We start from the raw sequence: 24,478 nt of genomic DNA, 5'->3' as shown, positions 1-24,478 counted from the left end.
AAAGCACTCCACCACTGCTTTGTGACTTAAATATCTGAACCATATGTTGTATATTGACATAGAAACAAAAACATTTTATGCTATGATAGTGTCTTTAGATCTTTGCAGACCACGGATGTTTTCTCGTGTTCCAGGTAGAGAGACTTCAGTCATCTTTTTCCAGGATACCTGGGTCAGGCTTAAACATTGCTTAACTGGATCTTTTATCTTTCCTTCTGACTCATACCACAATATTTTCATGAACTTTGGATATAGATCAAATATCATGTAACCATTATCCTTTCACTATCTCCGTTTCCACTTTTTTGAGGGACAAAGAATTTTTAGTTGTTCTCATTCAACTTAAATCCTGGATAAGAAGAGCGTGTGAGAAATTATCAAAACAAGATATTAAAGGGTAGCAGTTTCTAATATGTGTGCAGTTAGATACAGGTTATTCCTTTTTCTTTCCATTATGAGCATTTTGAAAAAAATGTAAAACCAGGGTACAGTAGATATCTTTCTCATGCCCTCCTCTTGAATTCAGTAGGCTTTTATTGAATAAATACTTCCTCTACCAAATGTCTTTTTGTAACATTAGATGCAGGTTTATTCTTTCTTCTCACAAATTTCTCTGACAAATACACGATTGTCTAAGGAGCAGACATTTGACTATAACCTCTGACCTATAGCTCGAAGGAGACAAAGACATACTGTTGTATTTAGGTCTGAGAATCATCAAGTTGTTGGACAAAAACTGGTGGAACTGTTGTTATGTGCAGTGAGTCTCAGGTCTAGCAAATAGTTTGAGATCTAGTAATATGGTAATTATTTATTCTTGGCACTATTAACAATCCTGTACTAAGAAATTAAGTTGCACAGAAATAAAATTAATTTAAAAATAATTGAAATGCAATTCAGATTAAAAAAATATTATTTAAAGGTAAAATATGATATTTCCATTCTAAAATATGGTTTTCAGATTTTGAGAACTAGATTTTCTATAGCTGGCAGGACAGAATGTGCACACCAAAAACTGGTGCGAAGCTGTGAAAGTGAACCACAACAATAGGGAAAATGTAACTTCTTTCATATCGAACTGGTTAACATCTCCCAAATGTGTAGGACTGTGCATCTCAAAGGGACTCTCTCAAACTAATTACATTTGATAGATTTCAGTCTCCTTAGTCTTGTTAAAGCTGTAAAATTCTCTGAGAAAATTATTCTGAAAAGTTTAATGTTTGAAAGAACTTGAATATTTCAGTTGAATATTGAGAGGGAGGGGAAATATTTCAACAATCATAAGTAAAGCCAAATTTGCTTAAAAAAGTTTTTAAAAAGAATTTTCTTGAAATAGTTGATGTTTTAATGTCCACTGCAGATTTGAAACAACTAAAAATTTATTCAGAATCTTCAAATGCTTTATTAGCTCCAAATATATAGATTAAAAAAAGTTAATGCAGCTGTATTGCGGAATCACAGCCTGAGTATCAGGATTTCTTTACCGCAGATTTGGTAAGAAAACTTCAGATCTTGGTTCTCTATGTAACATATTGGATATTTCTGTAATAGTTTATTTGTATCAATGAAACACTTTGCTGTTATCCTTTTAAAATTTTTTTTTCCAAAATCCAAACCAAAAGCTCATTTGATGACAAGTTATGTATTTGTGAAGCACTTAAACACTAAACAAAGAGTAATTTCTTTATAAACATATAATTTATTACATTGCTTTTTGTGCATAGTGATTCCAAAGATTTGACAGTCTTTATAAATTACAATCTTTTTTAGCCAGAAGACCTAATACAAATATAACTTGACTGACTGCAACCCAAAACTAAGTTTGCTTATGGAAGTATGGTGAAAGACTAGATAATAAATATATTTATCGAAAGTTCCTTGCTATGTCTATATTTTGGCAGAACATACCTGCTCAGCTTTGTAAACACAAGATTTCATACACAATTTAAAGGATGCAATTGGTTGTATTTTTATTTAGTTGGTGGAATCACAGCATTCAGTAGAGCAGCTGAGTGTAAATGCTGTTAAAAACAGATTAACTATTCTGAAGTTGGGTTTTGCAGAGCCTGTCCTTTACTTGCAGTCAAGGCTTGAACATGAAATAGGTGGGTTTGTTAGCTTTTCTAATTTTCTGAGTAGTTTAGTATGCCTACCTTTTTTAAATTTTTCACTTTTCCTCTGTGACCTGAGAATATTCCTTGATTTGGAAAACAGAGCTGAAAATATGGAATAGCAGAAATAAATCTGTGTTTTTCAAATTCTACCTGGTCAAACAATCGCATTGTTTGGAAACCTTCCAACTTGTATGACAATTCTACAGTCTTGCTTAGATTGAAGTTTTTATGGACAAAGATGTGACTTGTTTACCACATCTTAATGTGCTTTACTGTGATAACACCACAACTGTAAAAGTCATCTTGGTTTTGTAGATGTTGGGCTAAATTCTCTTCTGCCTGACAGAAGCAAACCCACTTTTTCCACGTCCCTTAAAAATTGTCCTAATCCCTTGCTGTATGTTATCAAACATAAACAGAGGCTAATGCTCTCTTCTATATAGAGTGCAATGCTGGAGGCATTGGGGGTGCTGTTCACTTGCCTACCAGGTCAGAGTCTTCAAGAACGAAAGTGATGATCAATGTCAATTTTCTAGGTACTAATTAGGCTTAGAAATTAGGTGCAAAGTTACCTGTCAGGATGTATGGTAGTCTGAGCTCAGAAATATGAAATTTTAGGCACTTGAATACTTTCACTGAAATGAGCAACAGACACCTGTGACATTTAAATATCTACAAACTAAATGGCAACTGATCAAGATGATACAGGACTGTGCTGTTGCCTGCCTTCTGTCCTAATATATATTCTGCTCTGGTCATTGAAGTCTGTTAAGAACACATTCCTGAAGGCCCAATTTTAAGTTCCTAATGGAAAAAAGAATCCTGTCCTGTTTGCTTATAACATTTCTCAAAAAACACATGAATGCATTGGTTGAGTGCTAGTTATATATTATTGTTACTGCTGAAGCTATTTTTAATGTTGCAAATATTTTATACTAAACATGTATTTGTTGAGCCTTTGTAGGCTCTTACATATTTTTAACTTCAAGAACCTAAGTATTGCTAGTGACTGTATTGGTTTAAAAAAATTCAGGTAACCTGTTTTTCAGCAGGAACCTTAGAAAAAACATTAAACCCTGACATTTTTAATCTAATTTTAAATTATGGTCTAGTGTAGTTGTAGGTAATACTGTAACTTCAAAATTAAATTTTATACCTTTAGTGTTTAGCTAATCTGTGTTGATAATTAAAAATTTTTAAAAAAGAAAATAATAGCAGGTTAATACAATGATTCTTAAAAATTAGTTGGGTTTAAACTTTGCCATTCAGACTAATAGAAAAAAATTTCCATGTCTCATGTTGGCTATTATTCAGTCTGTGCAGATGCAATGGAGTTAGATTGATTTTCTTTCTTCTGTTAGAATTAGGTAAGCTAGTCTATTTATATAGCCCATATTTATGCAAACTTTCTACTAATTGTCTGCTTGGGTGCCATGGGAGACAGTATGAAAAGAGAGAGAGCATACAAATTTTACTGTAGATTCAATTGCCTTCTAAAGAAAGCTGGTCATTATTTGAGGGATCAAATTAAGATAGAAGATAAAGAAATTCCTATCTGTTTCTGAGTAGAGAAGTGAGAACTACTTGGTTAGTCTGCTGTTATCTATGTATCAAGGGAAGGAAAGTAGCTAAAAGCTGAAGACTTAACTGGTAACGCCAGTGATAATGGAGGATCTGGCTTGCATAATAAATCAGGATAAATGAATAAATAATAAATGTTGCAGACAGTGTGCTGGACCCTTTTAAGCTTGGACATCCTTTCTAGAAGTGCCAGGAAAGAATACCAGTAAAAATTATTGGAATTACTGCTCCTGTGACAAAAAGACTTGAATATTCATTGGAGTGGTAGAAGACAGCAGTACTGGATAATATTCCTTCTGGGCTTGGGCAAAACAGATTGTAAAAAAAAAAAAGAAAAAGAAGGAAAAAAAAAAGGCATATTTTACCTGATAAACTTATTTGGGATCCATATACACAGCCTTTGGAAGGAAATTTTGAACAATGTGTCTAAGCCCTCCTCTTAATGCAGGGAGACAATCTGAACAGCTCCTGACATCAGGTTGAGTTTCTTCAAAGTAAACCAGTAAGGACAGGCTGAGCAAAAATTCTGCAACCTGCAACATTTCCTCCAAAGGAATGCCCGTCTTCTGAAGGTAGAGATGCAGTCATTAGTTCTGAGCAATGTATTTGGATATAGAAGGATGGTGTAATTCAAGGAGGCTGTACATATAAGAGCAGAGTAGCATCTGTAATTCTATGGAGGTCTTAAGGTTGTCCTAAAATAGACATTTGGATTGTCCAGCAGTCAGGAGACTCAGGAGAAGAAAGGTGAACATTTGCCTGTGAAAAGGAAATTGGAGCTTCAAGATGAGAAAAAAAGAGGGTCTTTTATCATTCATAATTTCTTCTAGCTCTAAAAATAAAAACTCTGGAAAATCTCACTCTTATTTAGATATTTACACTTTTGAAATATATACTTATTCCAGAACTTCTGTTTCAGACCTCAGCAGTACAGGAATGCATGTAAGTGCACTTTGACCAAATATAACTATTATTTCTTCCCCTTCTCACTCCATATTGCTCCTACATTACAATATGTTAATGCAGTCTTTAGAGAATGAGCTAATGTACTCTACTAGTGGTCTCTGGAGAAATATTAAAGTAACTATCAGATTACAGTGCAGATGTTACCTATTACAGTCTCTTCTAGACTATGTCCTAATCTGACTCAAATGTTTACTGGATATAATAATGTAGTGATATAAATACTTTTCATTATGATGAAAAAAATGTTGTATGTTAAGTCATCCTGCAAATTATTTAATGAAAACATTTGCTGAGAGATTGTATTTTGTTGTTAGTTATACATATATGTGATGATAATAACATATGCTGATGTCCAGATTTTCTGGAAAACCCTAAATTAACACTATTTCAATGGTATAAGTAAGATTAAATATTGTCAACTTTTAAAATTAGAGGTTGTTGATATTATATCATTATTTTTATTCAAAAATAAGGATGCCAATGGGACTTTTTATTATAGTAGCTGTGACTTCATTGAATTAATTTTATATATATATATATATGTCTGTGTAAATATATATCTGTGTGTAAACAAACAAATACACACAAAAGCAGTGCCACATAAGTCCTTCTGGTTACTTTTTTCTTGAGGATTTGTTTGAGTCTATTTGTTTAGAAGGTAGGATATTATTATGTTTTATAGTAGTCATCTAGTACTGAGCTGCATTGTGAACTATTATGTTTATAGATGTTTTCTTGCTTTGCATATTTCAGTAGCCTTTGTAGACATATTTCTCACCAGTCACTATACTGGCTGGGTTTGTTACTTTTCAATTTATAATTACTTGTCACTTATAGATATCCAAAAACTGTAGTATGCATAAGTGAGCAGTAACAGCAGGCACAGAAAATTGCACAAAATATAAGGAACTTTTTAGTTTGTTACATTATGTTTAAAATTCCCTTATTGTCTTTTATTATGGGAGAGTTGACAGAAGAAATTTCAAGTTATAGGATGGTTGCTGTCTGAATGCCAAAAACACAACATAAATGTTTAAATAACATAACAAACTTGCATTTCAGTAAGAACAGGTTCCACAAGTTTGTGGTTTTTAAACGTCCTTGGATATTTGCCTCTTGAATTATATCAATTATTCCATAAAATCCCTTTCTCTGTAGTTCACCATTAAAAAGTCTGCTATGAATTGATGTGATTCCTTCATATGTCAGCAAAGCAAAAGGGTGCTGTGCATTTTCCTGTGGAGAAGGCAACATGTCTGGGGAGCTGAGTTTATACTTTGAATTGTTGCTCTGTGCATTGCAGCCACCCTGTGACTGCAATGAGATGTATAAGATGCCTTCTGGAGGATTGAGATGAAGTTCATGTGGCCTTACCTGAGCTTGTTCTGTCTTCTCAGGACAGCCTGGGAGCCATACTTGACCCTGACCTTTTCTTAAGGATTTCTCTGAAGCTTGGCCTCATTGTTTGAATCTAACAAATACAGCTGGGTGGCAGAAGCACTGGGCTAGTGTCTGACTGACATTGTAGGTGTAGTGATGTCATCTTCTTCAGAAAAGGTTATAAATACACACGAGATTCTTTTTTTCATGGGTTGTCTTAGGCTTTTTTGAGTCGTGTGTAAAGAGGCATTAGAGGCATTAGCAGAATTATGCACATATATCCAAAAATTTGACTTGAAGATTTTAATGTGTTCCATGTCTCTAGTGAAATTGTGCGGAACTAGAGACAGATGAATAAATTTTCTCTTTGAAGCTGAACCATTTACAGTGGACTGTGCAGAAACAGGGAGGAAAAGGAGAACTAATACATGCCAGTTTGATCTGTTAAAGCTTTATAAATGCTCTCTCATATTTCTCCCTGTAAACAATTCTCTGGAGAAAGACAGTACTTTTTGTATAGTCAGTTATGATTCTATACTTTGCGTTTCAAAAGATGGAGCACTTCTTTTTCTGGAAATGTTTCCATTTCTCTTTGGAAAACACATGTAATTTAAAAGGCATAAAGCAGCTCTACATTACAGCACTACTAGTACAGTAATTGTAGCACTCCAAAATTCTGACAGACCATTGTTAAGTTTTCACAAAATATAAATCCCACTGAATGTAGTTGCACATTGCAATTTCCCTTTCCCATTGAGCAGTGTACTTACTTTTCATAATCTGTATTAGCTGAGGAAATGCATCTCATAAATATCTGAACTATATTGTTTTTACTGTCCTCAGTGAGCCCTGGAGCCATACCTGCTCTTAGCTGTGGTTCCATACTTTAAAAGGGATTGGAAGCAAGTTTCAATATAGTCTTATCTTTTGGTGTGGCCATTTATCTCTTTGTGTTGAGATGAATACATTTGCTTCTGATAATAAAAAATGCAGATGTCCCATAGGTGAGAAAACAAGTAGTGTTTCTGCAGAATAGGTTCTGTAGATTTAATCATAGTTTATCTGCTAATGTATAGAGAATAGGTGATTTTATATGTGCACTTCCAGTGTGATTGTGATCTGACATTATGAAATACATTATTTTTAATAACTGACATACGTATATAGGCATATATTTGCATAAATATATTTCCATGTGTATGTATCATGTTTGTAGTACCATAAAAGAAATACAGTGGCACTACCACATCAACATTTGCATATGTACTTATTCCTGATGCATTTCTGTTTTTTTCTCAAAGATTCTTCTGAATTATCTGCCCTAAAATATTAGAGCAACTATACTACAATTCACTGTAGTGCACCATTAACGTGTGTGTGTGTGTGAATGTTTCCAGTTCACCTCATGTTTCATAGTTATTGAGGGGCTACTCTGTGTCTTTGAGTCTACTTAGTACACTGACAGAATAAAAATTTCTGACATGACAGAGTACTGTTACTATCCTTTAGGAATAAGAAATTATAGTCAAGGAGCAATGTTATATTTTAAATGGTGCAAACTATCTGTACTCTTGGATACAGTAAAGTATCCAAATGACCCCACAGAATTAAGAAATAGAATTGAAATTTGAAGTGCTCTGTGGGATGAGCAAAGTGGTTTATACACCAGACAGTCAGCTTGTATGAAAGGTATGACTGACATCTGTTTCTGCATCCCAGCGCTGTTCAGCTGCTAGCAGACAAAATCATCAACTGGAAGTCTGCAAAATCATTAACCAACTATGCTCTAAAATCATAGAGCTGAGATACCAAACTGAATATTTGTACTTGCTTTTCCACGGTTATTTTAAGTCTATATTACTGAGAAGCAAACAGGGCTAGAAACCTTTAAATCAAATCCAGGATTTTGAGGCAGTAAATGAATCTCACAATCTGGACAGTTAAGAATATTATCAAGTATTGTGAAACATATGATAAAATAAAGGGAAGACAGATATTTCCAAGTAGGATTTATACAGACATGGTACCACTTAAGCTATTCTGTTTTCTTTGCTAAGGTCTCCTGGACTTCTTTCATACAGTATTAACAGGGGTTTCCTGAAAGTTTGGATGCCTGGTTTAACTGTGAAAACAAGACAGTTTGCTACACATTTGTTTGTCCCTTATCAGGTACAGGATCTCTTCTATACCTATTTTTCATGTGGGGCTTGGATCTTAACTTGAAATAGATAATTTTGATTTATTGGGTTAAAATAGCAAATTGACACCTGCAAATGTGTGTGACTTCTTATGAATTCTCACAAATATAACTGTCTCTTCAGAGAGTACGTCAAGTATCCACAAAATGCTGACAATGCTGTATTTCTTTGAAAGTTCAGGTAAAATAAGGAATACTGAAAACATGCTTTTTACCATATTACACGGTAAATTATATGCTTTTGATTTTCAGCTAAGATCTGCAAGAATAACTTCCCTATCTCAAATCTGTTCAAGATTCTTTTTTGATCCTAATTATGAATTATCGTATCTCTCAATGTCTACCCCTGTTTTATCATCTGTCTTTTTTTTTTTTAATTAAAGATAATGAGCAACTGAATCATCAAATCAAACATTTGAGTGGCAAAGACTTCACGGTAATCTCCACTGCAATTTAAACTACCATGCTCAGTTGTGTAGTTACAGTACTTGGGAATGATTTTTGAATTGTGACTACTTCTAAATTACTAGATGGACTTTGTTTGCTACTGTGTTATCTTATATAGGAGACAGCAAGTCAGAATGGCAGGGCCACACCTGTAAGTTATTATAGAGGCTGCTTGAAAAATTACCAAGGAAAAACTCACTTTATATAGGTATCTTACAAACTGCTGAAAAAGACATTTTCCTCTATTTGAAAGAATACACATGTATTCGTGTCAGCTCAGGAGTATTATTTGTTAGGTTGCAAATCAGCTTCTAGCTTTTGGTTGCTAGCTTTATTTTCTAGCCTCTCTCCTCTGTCTTATTTTCCTTTCAGCTATTTTCTGGTTCTCTCTCTCACAATTTTTGTCTTTCAAAACTGCCATCTGATTCCTGTCCTTTTTAATTTTCTTCTTCCTTTCTTTTCACTGAAGCACATTGCTGTGTCATCTGCTGCCATATTGAATTGCTACTTTAAAAAGCCTTGCTTTCTTTCTTAACCTGGACCAACGCCATGTTCTGTGGAGAGAGCAGAAGCCTGCCAGAGCACATTTTTAAGAATACTTACTGCATTAAAAATGCAGGAGTGAAGTAGAAGACGGTGCTACTCTCTCCACATGGGCCTTACTTCATTCTAGTGCATTTTTTCTGAAGTCTGGCTTTGTATAATTTCTATGACTACAGAAGAGTAAAGAGAAGATTCAGTTTAAAATCTTTAATACCTTTTCTAGTATGCTCAAATCAACGAATGGGCAGACTTGCTTCTGCTTCTAAGAGTTTTGAGTATGGTTGTGGTATGTTCCTGCAGCAAATGAGCTAGTCAGCAGTCAGCTGACTAGCAGTCCTGCATTACAAGAATCTGATCTTGCTGATTTTATTGGAGGTTTTATTCTTAGTTTTGTTTGTTCCCTTACCAAAGATGAAGATTCAGTTGTTGTAATTGAATGGATAATGATTTTGTTGCCTTGATGTTTGAATAATTTGACTTTGAATGAGAAATACAGCTGTTAGCATTTATAGAAAGGAGGTGATTTTAATTTTGGTAGTGAAATATTGCAACTGAGAAGGAACTATAAATTAGACATCTACAATAATTTACAAGAATCCTCCATTAAATTGCAATTATTAAATGTTTCATGGCTCCTTTGAAGACCTCACTTCATCCGGCTGTTTCAGACAAGTAGACTTTTCTCTCTTGCAGAACCAGTTGCGATTGGGAAATTACCCAGTGCAAGGAAGTCTGGAAGTCTACTTACCAGGGCAAAAACCCCCCAAAAAGCCCGAACCAACCAAATGACAAAAAAAGAAAACCACCCCCACCCCCAAACCGCCAAAGTCAAAACCTCTGTATTTAGTAATATAAAGAAAGCCAGAGAACTAATGTACACATAGGATACAGTTTGCAAATGTGCACAATGGCAACTTTATGCCCCTGGGAAGCCCTTGAACTGTATGAAACTCCTGAAACATGGAGTTTATTAACACATTTGAGTTTCTTTTTAGCGTGTAAATAACATATTTATAATACTGCACCTTTTTAACTTATTTTTATATTTAGTGCTTGTATTTCTATTAGAGAAATTACTTTCAAAAAGTACAAGTTTGGATCATAGTATTGTAGGAAAATCTTTGTTATTTATCTTTTTGGTTCACTGTATAACAAGATAAAAGAGGTACGTGATTGTCCTAGTTAGAACAGCTGGGACCAGTTCATCACTGTATGGGTGTAACCCAAAAATTCTATAGCCTTCCATGCCATTTCCCAGAAACTGTTATCAATAGACCATTTACACCATCTGCCCAGATCAGCCTGACTCCTCAGGCCATAAACTGGGTGTTAAGAGGCCTGTGAGATAGGAGGATGCTCCTGTCCTCACACCCATTGAGGAACTCCCCGCCCTGAGGGAGGTACTGGGCATTCCTGCCTGAACTGGAGGATGTATAACCTTGGAGTCTTGGGACTTTTTTAACCACTTGTGGGATCCAGAGGAAGACTGCAGACCACCACTTTTCAACCAGACTGCAACTACCACTTCTCAACCAGACTGCAACTACCACTTTTCAACCAGACTGCAACCACCACTCCCGCCTGGACTGCAACAGCACTCTCACCAACAGGTTTTCCCCTCTCCTTTTACTTTGGACTCAGGGGGCCCAAAGAACACCACTCTGTTCATACCCCAGGGTGCTGGGTTATACATTTGGGTTTTGTGGGTTAAAACCAATTGTTTATCTGTATAATCGTACTTATTGTATTATTTTATTAAATTGTTATTCTGACTTATCATCTCTCTTTTGAGTTGGGTTCATTTCCCCTGCCGGTTTACCTTTAAACCAGCACAGTGATAACCTTCAAAAATTTGGCTTTGTTTGTAATTAACTGCATTTATTATGTATATAAATTTTCTTTTTGTTCCTTGTTTCTATTCTTACAGCATTTATGAGAAAACCACAGAAATTACGGTGCCCTAGAAATCTAGAAGTCATGTTAAAACAAAAGGAAAAATCCCCGACGAAAACCCGTGAAAACTCAGAGTCTCTTGCGCAATAATCTTCAGTAAGAAGGTTTAGAAACTTCAGTGTTAAGAAGAGCAATGAGACATTTCAGAGCCAGCAGGTTGGGTTGCGGCTGTGCTGCAGCACCACCTAGTGCTCCAGGAGCTGGAGGAGCTGCCCACATGCTGCCCTTGCTGCCGCCCTTGCTGCCAGGGGGGAGGGGGAGTGAAATAGTTTATTGTCATATCCACAGAACTGTAAAGCATCAATAGTAGTAGCAATTGCAAGGTTTTTTTATTATTTATCCGAAAAAAAAAAAAAGCTACCAATGTGTCAAATTTAGTGTAATAAGATTTACAAAATAAAAAGCTCGATCTTTTAATAGTGAAGCTGATATAGAGCCCTCAGAGAAATGTGTCTGCATTTATGGACATACCTATATTTATAAATATTTATACTCTTACTCCCTGGAAGCACTCACTTTCTACAGTGCTTTCTATGAGAAAAATATGAGTTTGACAATACTTCTAGCAGGAGGCAGTATTTAACTTAACAAACGTGGATAGAGCCTTCCTAAATCTTCGTTTGCGAAGCCTAGCCATGATGATTTAACTTAAGGGTGTTCTTGAATATGGTGATACCTATAACCCCTCTTTGGATTCAAAACCAAAATTTCTGTTTGGATACAAAATTAATTAATTCAGGTTTGCATGGATCACTGGATAAATTAGTATTTTAGTTGGTTTTGGATATGGTTTTAAAGTTGTTTACACAATGCCAGTTAGTGTGAATGCACCCACTGTATGCTTGACATAATGCAGACCATACAGACACAATATGACCTGTACCGATGTCCAAAATAAACTGGTAGCAAAATCAGCAGTAAGAGCAAGTTTTTGCAGTTCAAGCAATCTGTGAGACTACTGCTGTTATTACCCCCACACCCTCTCAGGCAGTTCCTAAGGCGAACTCTCTCTTTGTAATAGCATGGTTCTTTTACTGTTTTGCTTACACTTCACAATTTATTTAAATCACAAAGGGCTCTTATATTTTGCAATAAGTATTATTACAAAAAACGTTTTCTGGAAGATGTGCAGACATCAGTGTAACAACATCCTGGAAATGTAACGTATCCAGCATGTTAAATTTTATCATGAGAAATGCCCTTATGCATTAAGTAGACTAATGGATCTTATTTAACTTACTTTGATAAGTTTATGACCATCTAAATAGGAACATGATAAACTCCTTTTATACAAATGAACCAACCTCATCCTTCACTGGAAAAAACAAAACACAAAAAAACAAAGTAAAGCCATTGAAAGAGATGTAAGATAGGCTGAATTTGAAGCAGCTGATAATGAGAGTGTCTTCAAAAGTATCCATGCTCTATCTTAAAAATTTCTGTGTGTACTTTCCCTTGTTTTCTTTCCTTCTGTGAAGTTCTATAAGAATTATTCACACTAGTACGTACAGCTGTGCACATCAAATGCTAATAAGAAGCAATGCGAAATATGCAGTAAAATACTGTACTGATTTTGTGCGTGGGATGAATAAGGGACTTGCAATCCATTGAAGCAGTGATAAGACCAAGATTTTTGTAAGCTTTGCTTTCTTTCTGTTGCTTTGGAACAGTATGTGCATTCATTTAACTATGGAATAAAACTTTTAGGTCTTTTGCACAGTTTCATTTTGCTGCAACTCGTACTGAAAGAACAGCTGAATAACTATATATGGAAAACTTATAGGTCATGAATAGTGGATGTAACAGCTGTTTTCATTTTTAAAAAAATTGAATTACATAATCCCATTGCCTAGAAATGTCTAGAATGTGACAATCAGTCACTTGGAATAGGAGAAGGAAAAGTGGTTTTAACCAGCCTTTCATTTCCTAGGAAAGACCATGTTTAGAGATTTTAATGATTAAATCCTTCAGAGCAAAAGCTAAAACTGTCATATTCTCTATGAAATTCTGGAAATACCATTTAGAAAAAGTTTTCCTCTGCAGTAACCTTACTCAGATTTTGGTTTTTCAGGGGGATAATGAAATGTTATAATAGAGAAGTCTGACACCACTTAGAGTCTTAGAATTACAATATATATCTCGAAATATGTCAACTCATACTTTGCAATGAAAATGCATTGAGGGTTTTTTTAATAGAATACTAAGTTTGAACAGTGTGAGTGAAATCTGCAGGTTCACCTGTTTTCAGTGCAGTTGTTTGCTAGAATCACTAGGGAGCCAACATGCGTGCACTCCAAGCAGCTCTGTTTAATTCCTTATTTTCTGATAGAAAGACTTTGAAAATGCAGAAAGGAACAGATTAAACCTTCAATCTCAGCTGTGTGCAAATGGAAGATAGGTTGTGACAAAGGGGTACATAATAGGAGTGAAAAAAGTGATTCTCAATGATACTCAGGTTAAATGACAATAAAGAAAATACCAAAGACAGTATTTACTGATGTTTCCTTCATGAAAAAGGAGAGGTTAATGCCTACTACTTCTCTTTGCCTCACAGAAGTGCACTTCTTCATGTAGTTTTTCTGAAGATACTAAATAAATGCAAATACAGGCAGTTAGACCAACACTTGGGACGGAATTGTTTTTAAACTTTATTTTTCAATTAAATTATAGAGATATACAGACTGCAAAAACTGATGTGTTAAAATTCATCTGCTCTACTGTCAATCTATTTGTTGACTGAAATGTTTTCCTTTTTTGTTTATAATGACTTGGTGGAGTGCTTAGGGAAAATTTTAGGGGAAATAATGAAACTATCAGTGAATTCAACCTTCAATAAGTTTGAACATTCCCACTCCTGTATTTAGACTTGATTATATCACCTGCAGGAGAACAAAATCATCCTATTCTGAAATTTTCAAATCCACAAATTGCATTTTATCTTAGAAAATTTCAGAAAAACAATATATCATGTATCCAGTACTTGTCTTGATACCCGCCTTGAATTATGGTGTCTAAGTTCTTGATGTACTCCACGCATAGCTCCACATTTGTGAATTAGTAAATACCAAGTAAAAAAGAGATCTTAATTTTGGTCCCTTGCATCGCACTTGAGAATCACAAAAACATAATAGGCTGTAAATCACCTTTTTTTTTAAATCATGCATATTTGAATCAGTTATATAAACTGGATATCATGGAAAGAAAGCCTATTCTAATTTTAAGAAACTTTTACATCAAAATTTCTTTGTAAAATTTTGATTTTAACTAATAAATATTTTTTCTAGTGAAGATTTCTTTAACTGGAAAACTTGAAACTAGCTTAACTCATCTTACCCAGGGCTGTTTGCCATACTCATAAAAGATCAGATTGATTGCAAATAAGGCCTGAATTTTTAGTCAGTAATATAAAAAATGTTGAGTTTGTAATACAAATTACATAGGCTATCTGGTTGGTAAAGGTTAGCTCAAGGGAAAAGGCGTAGGAATTAAACCTCAAATGGAAGTATGTAATTGAAAAAAGCTACAGTGATGTTACAAGTTTGAAATTAGAAGTCTTTCATGTCTTATTTCTGTCATTTTTTCCCTAAAAAAACCTGCCAACTCCCTCATTATTAACAAATAAATAGTAATAAAAACCCCACTCAGTAATTCTATTTAGAGCATTGTCCTAGTTAGGACAGCTGAGATCAGTTCATCATGGTGGGTGTAACCCAAAACTGTATTCTATAGCCTTCCATGTCATTTCCCAGAAACTAGACTATTGTTGTCAATAGACCATTCGCACCCTCTGCCCATAGAGCCTGACTCCTCAGGCTATAAACTAGGTGTTAAGAGGCCTGTGAGATAGGAGGATGTTTCTGTCCTCACACCCTTTGTGAAACTCCCCGCCCTGAGGAGAGTACCAAGCATTCCTGCCTGAACTGGAGGATGTATAATCTTGGAGTTTTGGAACATTTTTCAACCCACTCGTGGGATCCAGAGGACGGCTGCATCTCATCGCTCTCAACCAGACTTAGACCACCACTGGACTGCGATCACCAGTTCTGGCCAGACTGCAGCAGCTCTCCCACCAGCAGGTTCTTCCCCTCTCCCTTTACTTTGGACTCAAACAGGGCCCAAGGAACACCACTTTGTTCAGGCCCCAGGGTACTGGGTTATACATTTGGGTTTTTGTGGGTTGAGACCAATTGTTTGTTTGTATTATTGTACTTACTGTATTATTTTAATAAATTGTTATTCTGACTTATAATCTCTCCTTTGAGTTGAGTTCATTCCCCCTGCTGGTTAACTTTTAAACCAGCACAAGCATATAAGTCAACATAAGTGATAAAATTGATCACGGGTGTCACTTCATTGAAAGTTGGCATTTTACCTAAGCCTTCCAGAAATATTTGTGTTTCAGGGAAAACATATGACTCATTCATTAATTCTAGCCTGCGTTGTTTTCCTTATGGGTTTCTGTCTTTCACATCGCCAGAATAATTTGCTGAAAATGTGCCCCTTTGTACAGAGCTAGCAATAAAGATCTTTCAAAACACTTATGATGAAACCTTCCAGCTCTGCTGAATTGTCCTCCTACTGTGCAGTGTTTGATTACTAAAGTTAGCTCATGTATATTATTCTGCTTATATTTTTTCACCACAGTTTTATTTAAGATCTTTATAGTGTTCCTAATTGAGATGGTAGTCTATTCCCAACTCATCAGTAGACTACATGCCTTTCTCATCCAACTTGACTCATCTACAGCTCCTTCCTGGAACAGGGAGTGAAATCAGCAAGTAAAGAACTAGCTAGTAATGGAAACAACATTCTGAGATGTGTTTCTTGGAGTTACCTGATATTCAACAGGAAATGGATTTCCTGCTATTAGGCAGGTATGAATCAAGTTTCAAAGAGAGAACTGAGCCACTGATCCTTAGTTATTCTTTCTCAGCATTTTACAAGTTAAGCCCCCAAACAGAGGAAAGCCTTGTGAAATCATAATGTCTCAATGTATCATGCCTGTGTTTCATATAAATAAAATAGTTTTAATTCAACTTAGAAAATCTATTTCATATTGCAAAAAGGATATAAATCTACTGTAGCCTATGTAGCTACCTGTTTAAGTACTAGCAGTTGATGAAAACTGGTATGGTTCCTAGGAAAGATATAATATTTCTAGAAACAGAATTATTTGAAACTGGAACTGAAAACAATTTGTAACTGAAATAATTTGAAATAATTTTGAGCAACAAATTTTTAAAAATTTATCCAGAGGGCTTCATATAACGCTGTGTGAGATGACTTCAGTAAAACCAAGTAATGCAGTGAATATAATATTTGAGCACAGAGCAAGCAACCATGGCCAAACGCGGAAATGTTGTTACGGTCAAATTTTTCTCCCCTCTACTCTGAACTCAGTAGTCCTAACCTGCTTTTTTACTAAGCACCAAAACAAAACATTTGCCTTACTGGTGTTTTTCCTGCCATTTTTCAATCAAATACAATTATCCTTTTTTGAGATTTCTGCTTGCTCCTACAGAGATCAACCTATTTATACAGGTTCAGGAAAGGATCTAAAATGGAAAAGGTGTTTATTTAAATGCAGATTTTGTGATTCCCAGATTTAAAAAAAAGACAATGTCTGAGCAAGAAAAAATGTTTTTCCTTAAACTCCTTAGAGTTTTTGATGGCTGAGGCTATGCTACATTAGCAAGCCAATGCTTTCATGATGTCTTGAAATAGTTAGATCATGGTATTTCATAAGAAGTATTCTGTTATAAAAATATTCTTCTGAAAGAAGTAATTGTGTATCCATGATAGTAACATTTCTGTCCTTATGTCCTGAATTCATCTGTGTGTATGCGTTCAGGTACTATTTGTGTGTACTGTTCTATTTGTGGTGATTACAATATCCTTCTGAGTGGTGACAATCCCAAAAGTATATGAATGACCAGTTCACTCAAAAACTCCAGCTCTTGATCTTGTGATATAGTTGAAGACTTTTCCTGCTGCCTATATTGTAATTTAAATTTTGCTTTTTAGGATACCTCTAACACTCAGCTTGTTGCTAATTGTTTTGAATGCTATCTGAATTTGTATGTAACTCAGGAAACATTTAATATTTTAAAATGAGGACAACAGGAGTTTATGTTGTTTTTACTATTGTTTTCTCAATACTCTTAATTCTCAAAAGCACATTTTGCCTCCAGTGAATTTTGCTACAATATCAATGGAGCAGTTTTATTGTGATTTGTGATGTGTAGAAATTACTAAATAATTTGCAAAGGCAACAACTTTTCTTGGGTTTTGTTTTTTTGGTTGGTTTTATGGTTTGTTTTTTTCCCCCTTCATTTACTTTCCTTTAAAAAAAATATCTCTCATATAATAGTATTTCTGATTGTGGTGCTTTCAGAAAAGCTTCTCTTGGGTGTGTGTGCACACACATGAGCTGGCTGACCATTATAGCTCTAACCTGGGGCAGTCAGAGAAGCTGTTTGTCATTTTTCCATATGTGAGATTAAATCTGCCGCTATTGGAAGTATGAGAATGGGTGGGAACAAGAAAGCTGATCCATGAATAAAAAAGAAAAAAGAAGGGGGGGGGGGGGGTAATGTGAATGAACAGCAAATGAGGGTGTGGAGGTATGACCGAGCCATTTGACATGACTTAGAAATACTTAGACAGCCAGAGAATTCCAAAGAAATCCAGGACAAACGAAGGTTATCAAAGGCCTGTACTGAAGAGGGAGCCCTTTTCAAGATAACCAAGGAGAAACAAAAAGGTATTGTTATAGAGTCCAGCTATAATAAGTTCAAAAACTATGTGATTTTTTCTTCCCATTCAGAATGTAATAGTTAATTATTACAAATGTGAACATTACAAAACTAACAGTCTCTGTTTTGTAAGCCATGAATCTCTCCATTAGGGAAGTCATAACTTCCTATTAATACATTTGTTCCAAACATATGATCTGCCAGGTCCTAAAATAGGTTCTAAGCTTCCTGATGTTAACCAAGTAGATATTTCCATTCTATTCAAGCCATAAAAACAGAAATTAAAGTAAATTGGAGGTCAGATATTTACTTTTATGCTGTGAATTAGAGGGTCTTGTCTCCAAGATCAGCTTTACAGGGTTACCAAGTGACTGATATGATACTAGATTCCTTCCTGTCATAATGCCATAAACATTCTGCTGGAACTTAGGTCAGTGCTTAAAATAACCTTGCTAATTGCAAGTCTACAAGTGTCGGCTGAAATTTCAGTGAGCTGCCATACAGCAGATTGAATGTTGAGAAATCACTACTGTAGCTTGGAACGTGCAGGGGAAGAGCAGACAGGCCTAAACTTGATCTGCACAATAACACAGGTAGAGGCAGCAGACTACTCACTGTATTTCGTGTAAAACAAAAGCTGTTGACTCTTCACTGAAGATGGATTTGCTTACAGATCATCTGTGGCTTACTTGTCTGTCTTGAAAACAGACACTTATTTTTTGAATTGCTGGTTGCATGTAACTCTTACAGCTGAGAAAAGGAAATGGGACAGTTGTTTTTTTGCAAAGCTGATTCCTGAAAACTCTCCTTGTGGTATAAATGAGGTAAGATTAAACTGAAATATTTTACAAAATGCTAAAAAAGTCTAAAGCAATAAATTGTCAGTTTGCAATTTTTTTTATCAACAAAAGCATTTCTTTTTAATCAGCTGGTTTTCAAGTTCTTTACAAGTATTGCATAATCTTAACATGTTTAGTTTGAAATAGTACATTTCCTGTGCACTGTAAATGTAACTTGCAAAACTGACAGATTTTTTTCTCTGTGGATGTCAATTTCTGAATATTGAGAGAAGATTCTTTGCTCTCTTTCACTCACTGTTCTATGTACTGTAAAGTTTCTGCAATCACAATCTTAGGCTTAAACATTTATAACCTTTCACTTCTGAAGGTAAAAAAGATGTTTGTCATGTGTAAAGCTCTTGGTCCCTTTTTGATGGGAAGATTATAGCTTTTTTGTGTGTGTCGAGGTGAAACTTAATGCTCAGTCGTCTCCATTCTCTGAAACATTACTCAGCTAACTTTTTATAGGTCACAGTATAATTAGAAATAGACACTGTAAGTTTATAATTGCATTGCTTTGGCTACAACTTTGACCTATATTGTGAAGAGATGTGTTTAGTAAAGGCTTAGGAAACCAACAGACAGAAAATCATGTAAGTAATAGAAAACAGGAAACTTCATCAATGTATGTAAATTTTACTATTTTTAACAGAAACTTAATAAATTCTGTAGCTTTTCATAAGGAGACTGAGTGTCACGAACAATTTGATGCTTATCACAGTTGCATTAGTTTAGCAGACCATTTAAAAATATTCTGATATTTTTGTGCTTTCCAAAGCCCCTTTGTTTTAATTTTCTTCTCAGCTCACAAGACTGTGTGTATGCCATATCCTGAGGAATATCCTCAGACTGCTCAAAAGCATTTGTTCTCTCTGCAAAATTATTCACTCTTTTGAAATTGTATCTACAGGAAAAGTTCAGGAATTTTTTGGTTAGCCAAGACTATTTTCTTCAAAGATTTGCATTGGATTAAGATGATAAAGTCTTTTGACTTCCTTGAAGCAAAAGTTGACACTGGATAGAGAATTGTTGACTGATGTATAGTCTCTATAAGGTGCCAGAAGAATGGGAAGCCAGCCATAGATTATGGCAGCGGCTACCTCTGCTGTTTGAATAGGAATTGTTCATTTACTTTTAAAAGCTTTTTACTTTTGAACTTCAGCTGCCCATGCATCAGTGGCCAATTGCTCTTATTTAGACTTTGCTAGCTAAACAAGTTAAAACCTTCATCTCCATAACGGCAGTTGTTGCTGTATTATTGAAAGTGCTTTTCGTGAAAGATTAATTTAAAGCTCAGAAACAAGAAGTGGAAAATTCTCCTACAGCTATATATGCTCAGTACTAGACTAAGTGCAGTTGGTGCCTATTATTTCTCCATTTCATATCCTTTTTATGAGTGCTGCTTCAGATGTTGAAATGTATCAGTAAAGTAGGAATCTGAACTAACTCTGTTCCATATAAGAACTAGAGAGATGTTTTTGCTCTTCTGTTGGTATGCTATATTACCATTTTAGTTTGGTTTGGGAGCGTGATTTTGAAGTTAATCTGCTATTTAGCGCTCTGGGTTCATGCTGGAGAGCAGTCCCTCTGTGCGCAAACTGCTTGAAATTGTTCACAGTCTTTGCTGTCTAGAGGTTTCTTTTTAAAATTTGCTTTCTCAATCCCTTTGGCTCTACTTATGTTTCATTTGTTGTCACACCTGTAGTGATATTTTCATTTGCCTTTCATTTGACTTGATAGCTTCCTGTGCTATGTTTTGCGTTTATGTGATTGCCTTGAATGAGGTAAAGATAGCTGATAAAGTAATTGCCTTTGCCATGCTTATTGTCTGTGCTGATAAGCAAAGAAAGTTTCTCAGGAGTTAATATTTTTCCTGCTTTACTTTGTTTTTGCAGTATGCTTACAAAATCAGAAAGTGTAGAGTCAAGTTCAGTTCTGATTATTATCTGAGTTTCATTTTAAGTTTGCAAAACAGAGTTTTCCTAAGTTGGGAATGTCTTCAGGAGAAATTTTTGAATTATTTTGATGCTTCTGATCCCATTTGAAATTGTAAAAGACATAATGAAGTGTAAAGACTAACGGTAAATTTTAGAAATTCTTCACACTGTGAGATTCAAAGCAAGGTATGGATTATGTTTTGGGAAAGGGTCATTACATCAAGCAATTCTGTCATCCTTTGTGTTCACGCTTCAATCTCAGGGTGTGATACTTCTCTATTTATTGTGAACTATGGCCTCCCCCAGCCCTTATTAAGAGAGCTAAACAGTTGGTATGGGTTTTGGTATGTCTTGCTGCAAGTTAATTTATAGTAATGGCTGAGAGGAGTCATAATGTTCTAGGTAACATATTAGTGCTTGATTAATGTATTTTTGGAGGGCAGGATATTGAATTATAGGCAGCGGTAGAATTTTAAGAAAATGGATTTAGAGGGGATATATAAATATATTAGGTTTGACAGATTTGCCATTATCTGTACTATTTCAAGAATTTCTCAGCTGACCAAACTTCTCATTGGCTCAGTGTGACACAGTTTCTTACAAAATCCTTGATGAAGTGCTGAAAAAGTCTCTGTGAAAAGACCTTAATATTTTAGAGTTGTAGGAGAAATTTAAAGATTATTTAAAAACACCAATACCCATTCTGTTTTACTCAAACTTGCCAAGATTGGCTGATATCTGACTGTGGTTTGTCAAGAAAGCGAAGACAGTTTTTGCTTTTCCTACAGCTTAGTGAATTATGTGTTTTGGTAGAAGATGACATGCACAGAAATATATTGTACTTTTTAAATGTGTTGAAAATACAAAAGTTACAGAAGCCCCTGAGAATGCAGGCTTTTGGGATGTTTGGGGGGAGGCGTGTTTCTTGTTAGAAGTTCCAGACTAGACATCACATTTTTATGGCCAGGGCTGCTGCAAGTGTTTTTCTTTTCAAGATTGTTGTACAGTAACACTGTCTTTAACCTACCAGAGTTAGACAGTCTCTCATTGTCCATGGGCATTTTATATTACCTGTGCAGGAGGTGGAGACTTAGTCCAGCTGCCTCTGCTAGGCAGGGTGAGTCAGGCTTTGGCAGGGCCGTCTGCTCCAATGTGATACCACGAGAGTGGAGTTACTGTATTTCCAGGCTCACATCCAGTCCAGCAGCAATTTGGCTGCTTTATCGCAGAGGAAAGATTGTGATCAAGTTAGATCTCTGCAAACCCAGCTCAAATATTCCAAGAATATGGAAATATGAACACTTGCAATTTATGTGCTACTTACCTTTCCTTCTTTCCTGTCTACACTTCAGAATGCCACAATCCAAGGATCCAATGCCATTTTTTGTGAATCTTATTATCTGAGGAAGATAAAAGTTTTGACTATGGGTAAATTTAGGGTTCAATTCGAGGCTAAATTGATGATGATTAATTTTGCAGGAAATATAAATATTTACAAGTGAATAAAATGCACAAATATGCATTTGAAGCTTGAAGCACTTAGTTTCATTAACTTCTGTACAGACAAATTTGGCTATTGAATTTCAAAGGGTTACTTTACAAGCCCAGACACAGCAACAACCTTTCTCTTTCTCACTGAGCCTGCACAGCAGTAAGTTACACTCATCACTGAAAGCTACGGTCCAGACAAGGATAATTTATAACTTATCTCTGTTTAACTAGAAAATAAAACGGCATATAAAGAAACACCAGTCTGTTCAGAGGTACAACTGTTCCCTGTCAGCATAAGAAACAATTTATCTTGCAGGTCATGCTGTCTTGCTTTCTTAAAGACATAAACAACACTGACTATGAAGTGCTTTATAAATCAAGGATCTTATTCAGGTTAGCAACATGCGATAAATATATTTGCCTAGATATATATATGTGTATATAAAATTGAATAAATATTTAGATAAACACTGCTCATTTTCTCCTTCTTTCAAGGCACTTCAGTTCTACTGTAATATACAAGTACTTTCTCAAGCAGCATCAACATCTTAACAGGCATTAAGTGTATCAGTGCTTTACACTGGAAACTTCTCTTGTAAAGCTAAAAATTGGCACAATTAAAATTATCCTAGTAGATCACAAGCTGTCTTTTCAGAACTGTCACACTGGAATATGCCTTGTATGAATATGTTGTCGGAATATACTCTGCAGTGTTGTAACATGTTTCTAAATTACAAATGCACTGTGTTTGAGTAGTTATAATTACAATATTATGTCTAATTTTAAAATTAAATATTTAGATCCAAATATAGTATTAAAATGCTAATGTCTGGTGTGCTCAATCTTACAAGCAGCCAGAAAAAGCATCTATTATTCATGCTTGTGAATTTTAGTGACAGTGAATTTCAGGTTCCTTAGAGACAATTTGATTATAAAGAAGTGCTTTATTGTGTCCACTAGATATGGCAATTTTTAGTAGCTTATGTTAGAAGTATTTCTGATCAATGTACTGCAAATATGGTGCAAAATCCGAGTTTTTGATAATTTTCTATTTATACAGCATCCATTTACATCTAAACCAAAAATTCAAGGAATATTATGGACATGATTTTGTTTGAAAAGAAGATACTTTACGCAAACCTATGAATATACATCTGTATCAATGTTATATGCCTGTGGGATGATAGTGGGATTTGGAAATAATCAGACAGTACAAACTACTAGGTACAATATATGAATTGCTTTTGTATGTGAAATCTCAGGTAGTTTGAATGCTTCGGATAGCTTTGAAGGTCATGCCAGTCCCAGAATTCCAGATTTTCGATTTAATGTCTATTATATTCCTTCTCAAAAAAAGCCTGCAAAAAGCCTACTGTATTCTTCCTTTAGTGGATGTAAATTAGGGTTGTTTTTGTTTAGTTTTGTCGTTATTGCATTTGAGGTCAAAAACCACAGGAACACTCTCTGTGACTTATACTGTACATATCAGACACTAATGAGGAACAATTTTTAACATGTTGCCTAATTAGGAATCATAACAATCATAATCATCAGGAACTGTAGTGGTAGGACAAGAATGGCTTCAAACTGAATGAGGGTAGCTTTAGATTAGATGTTAGGAATAAATTCTTTACTGTGAGGGTGGTGAGGCACTGGAACAGGCTGCCTGGAGATGTTGTGAATGCCCCATCCCTGGAAGTGTTCAAGGCCAGGGTGAATGGGACTCTGAGTAATCTGGTCTAGTGGAAGGTATCCCTCCCCATGGCAGGGGGGTTGGAACTATGTGATCTCTAAGGTGCCTTCCAATCCAAACCATTCTGTGATTCTATAATAAGGGATTTTATTTGTCTGCTTGAAGAACTCTTTCCATAAGTAAATCAAGAAATTTCATGTGCACTTTCAGAAGTAAAATTAGGATAAAAATCTTGTACATTTTAGACGTCTTTAAGATTCAATCTGCTAAATTTTTATTTTCTACCTAAAATTTATTCTTTTATTTTTTTATTCACTTAAGACTCTAACTATGCAAAATAACTTTCTGACAGTCTTTCAAATTGTTCTTCCTTGATATAGAAAACTTATTTGCTTTTTGTTTTGTTTTTGTTTGTTTGTTTTTTTAACTTTTTAATTTTTTTCTAGCATTATTGTGTATAGTCTTACCCTGGCTCTTACAACACAGTAAGTGATATCCGGAATGGAACAAGCCTCCTGGCACACTGGGTAGGTGGTAGCTTTTTCAGACTACAGGAAATGCCTCCACATGCTCTAAGTGCTT

At 35.2% G+C, this 24,478-nt stretch overlaps 1 protein-coding gene and 1 long non-coding RNA gene across 10 annotated transcripts in view; one reads left to right on the top strand and one right to left on the bottom strand.

Moving 5' to 3' along the window:
* The window catches only part of AKAP6 (A-kinase anchoring protein 6), a 275,069-nt gene that overhangs the window by 54,102 nt on the left and 196,489 nt on the right, over positions 1-24,478 (top strand). Inside the window, exon 1 of one of the 9 annotated variants that reach the window (XM_051806233.1) lies at positions 18,395-18,529. The exons of the other annotated variants lie outside the window; for them this stretch is intronic. Coding sequence (XP_051662193.1) covers positions 18,449-18,529 — 81 coding nt within the window. The 5' untranslated portion in view covers positions 18,395-18,448. Of the gene's footprint in view, positions 1-18,394; positions 18,530-24,478 lie in introns of those variants that run through there. 9 annotated transcript variants of the gene reach the window in all.
* Positions 4,326-18,295, bottom strand: LOC127479406 (uncharacterized). The gene is made up of 3 exons (XR_007907552.1): positions 18,247-18,295; positions 9,289-9,398; positions 4,326-4,454 (listed from the first exon to the last, which is right to left on the bottom strand). It is a non-coding gene; the product is annotated as an uncharacterized LOC127479406 (long non-coding RNA).

Source organism: Manacus candei, unplaced genomic scaffold, assembly GCF_025592945.1.
Source record: "Manacus candei isolate 608988 ecotype Guabito, Panama unplaced genomic scaffold, ASM2559294v1 h1tg000067l, whole genome shotgun sequence".
Taxonomy (NCBI): Eukaryota; Metazoa; Chordata; class Aves; order Passeriformes; family Pipridae; genus Manacus; species Manacus candei.
Note: the sequence above shows the minus strand (reverse complement) of the source record. Positions and strands in the feature narration are given on the sequence as shown.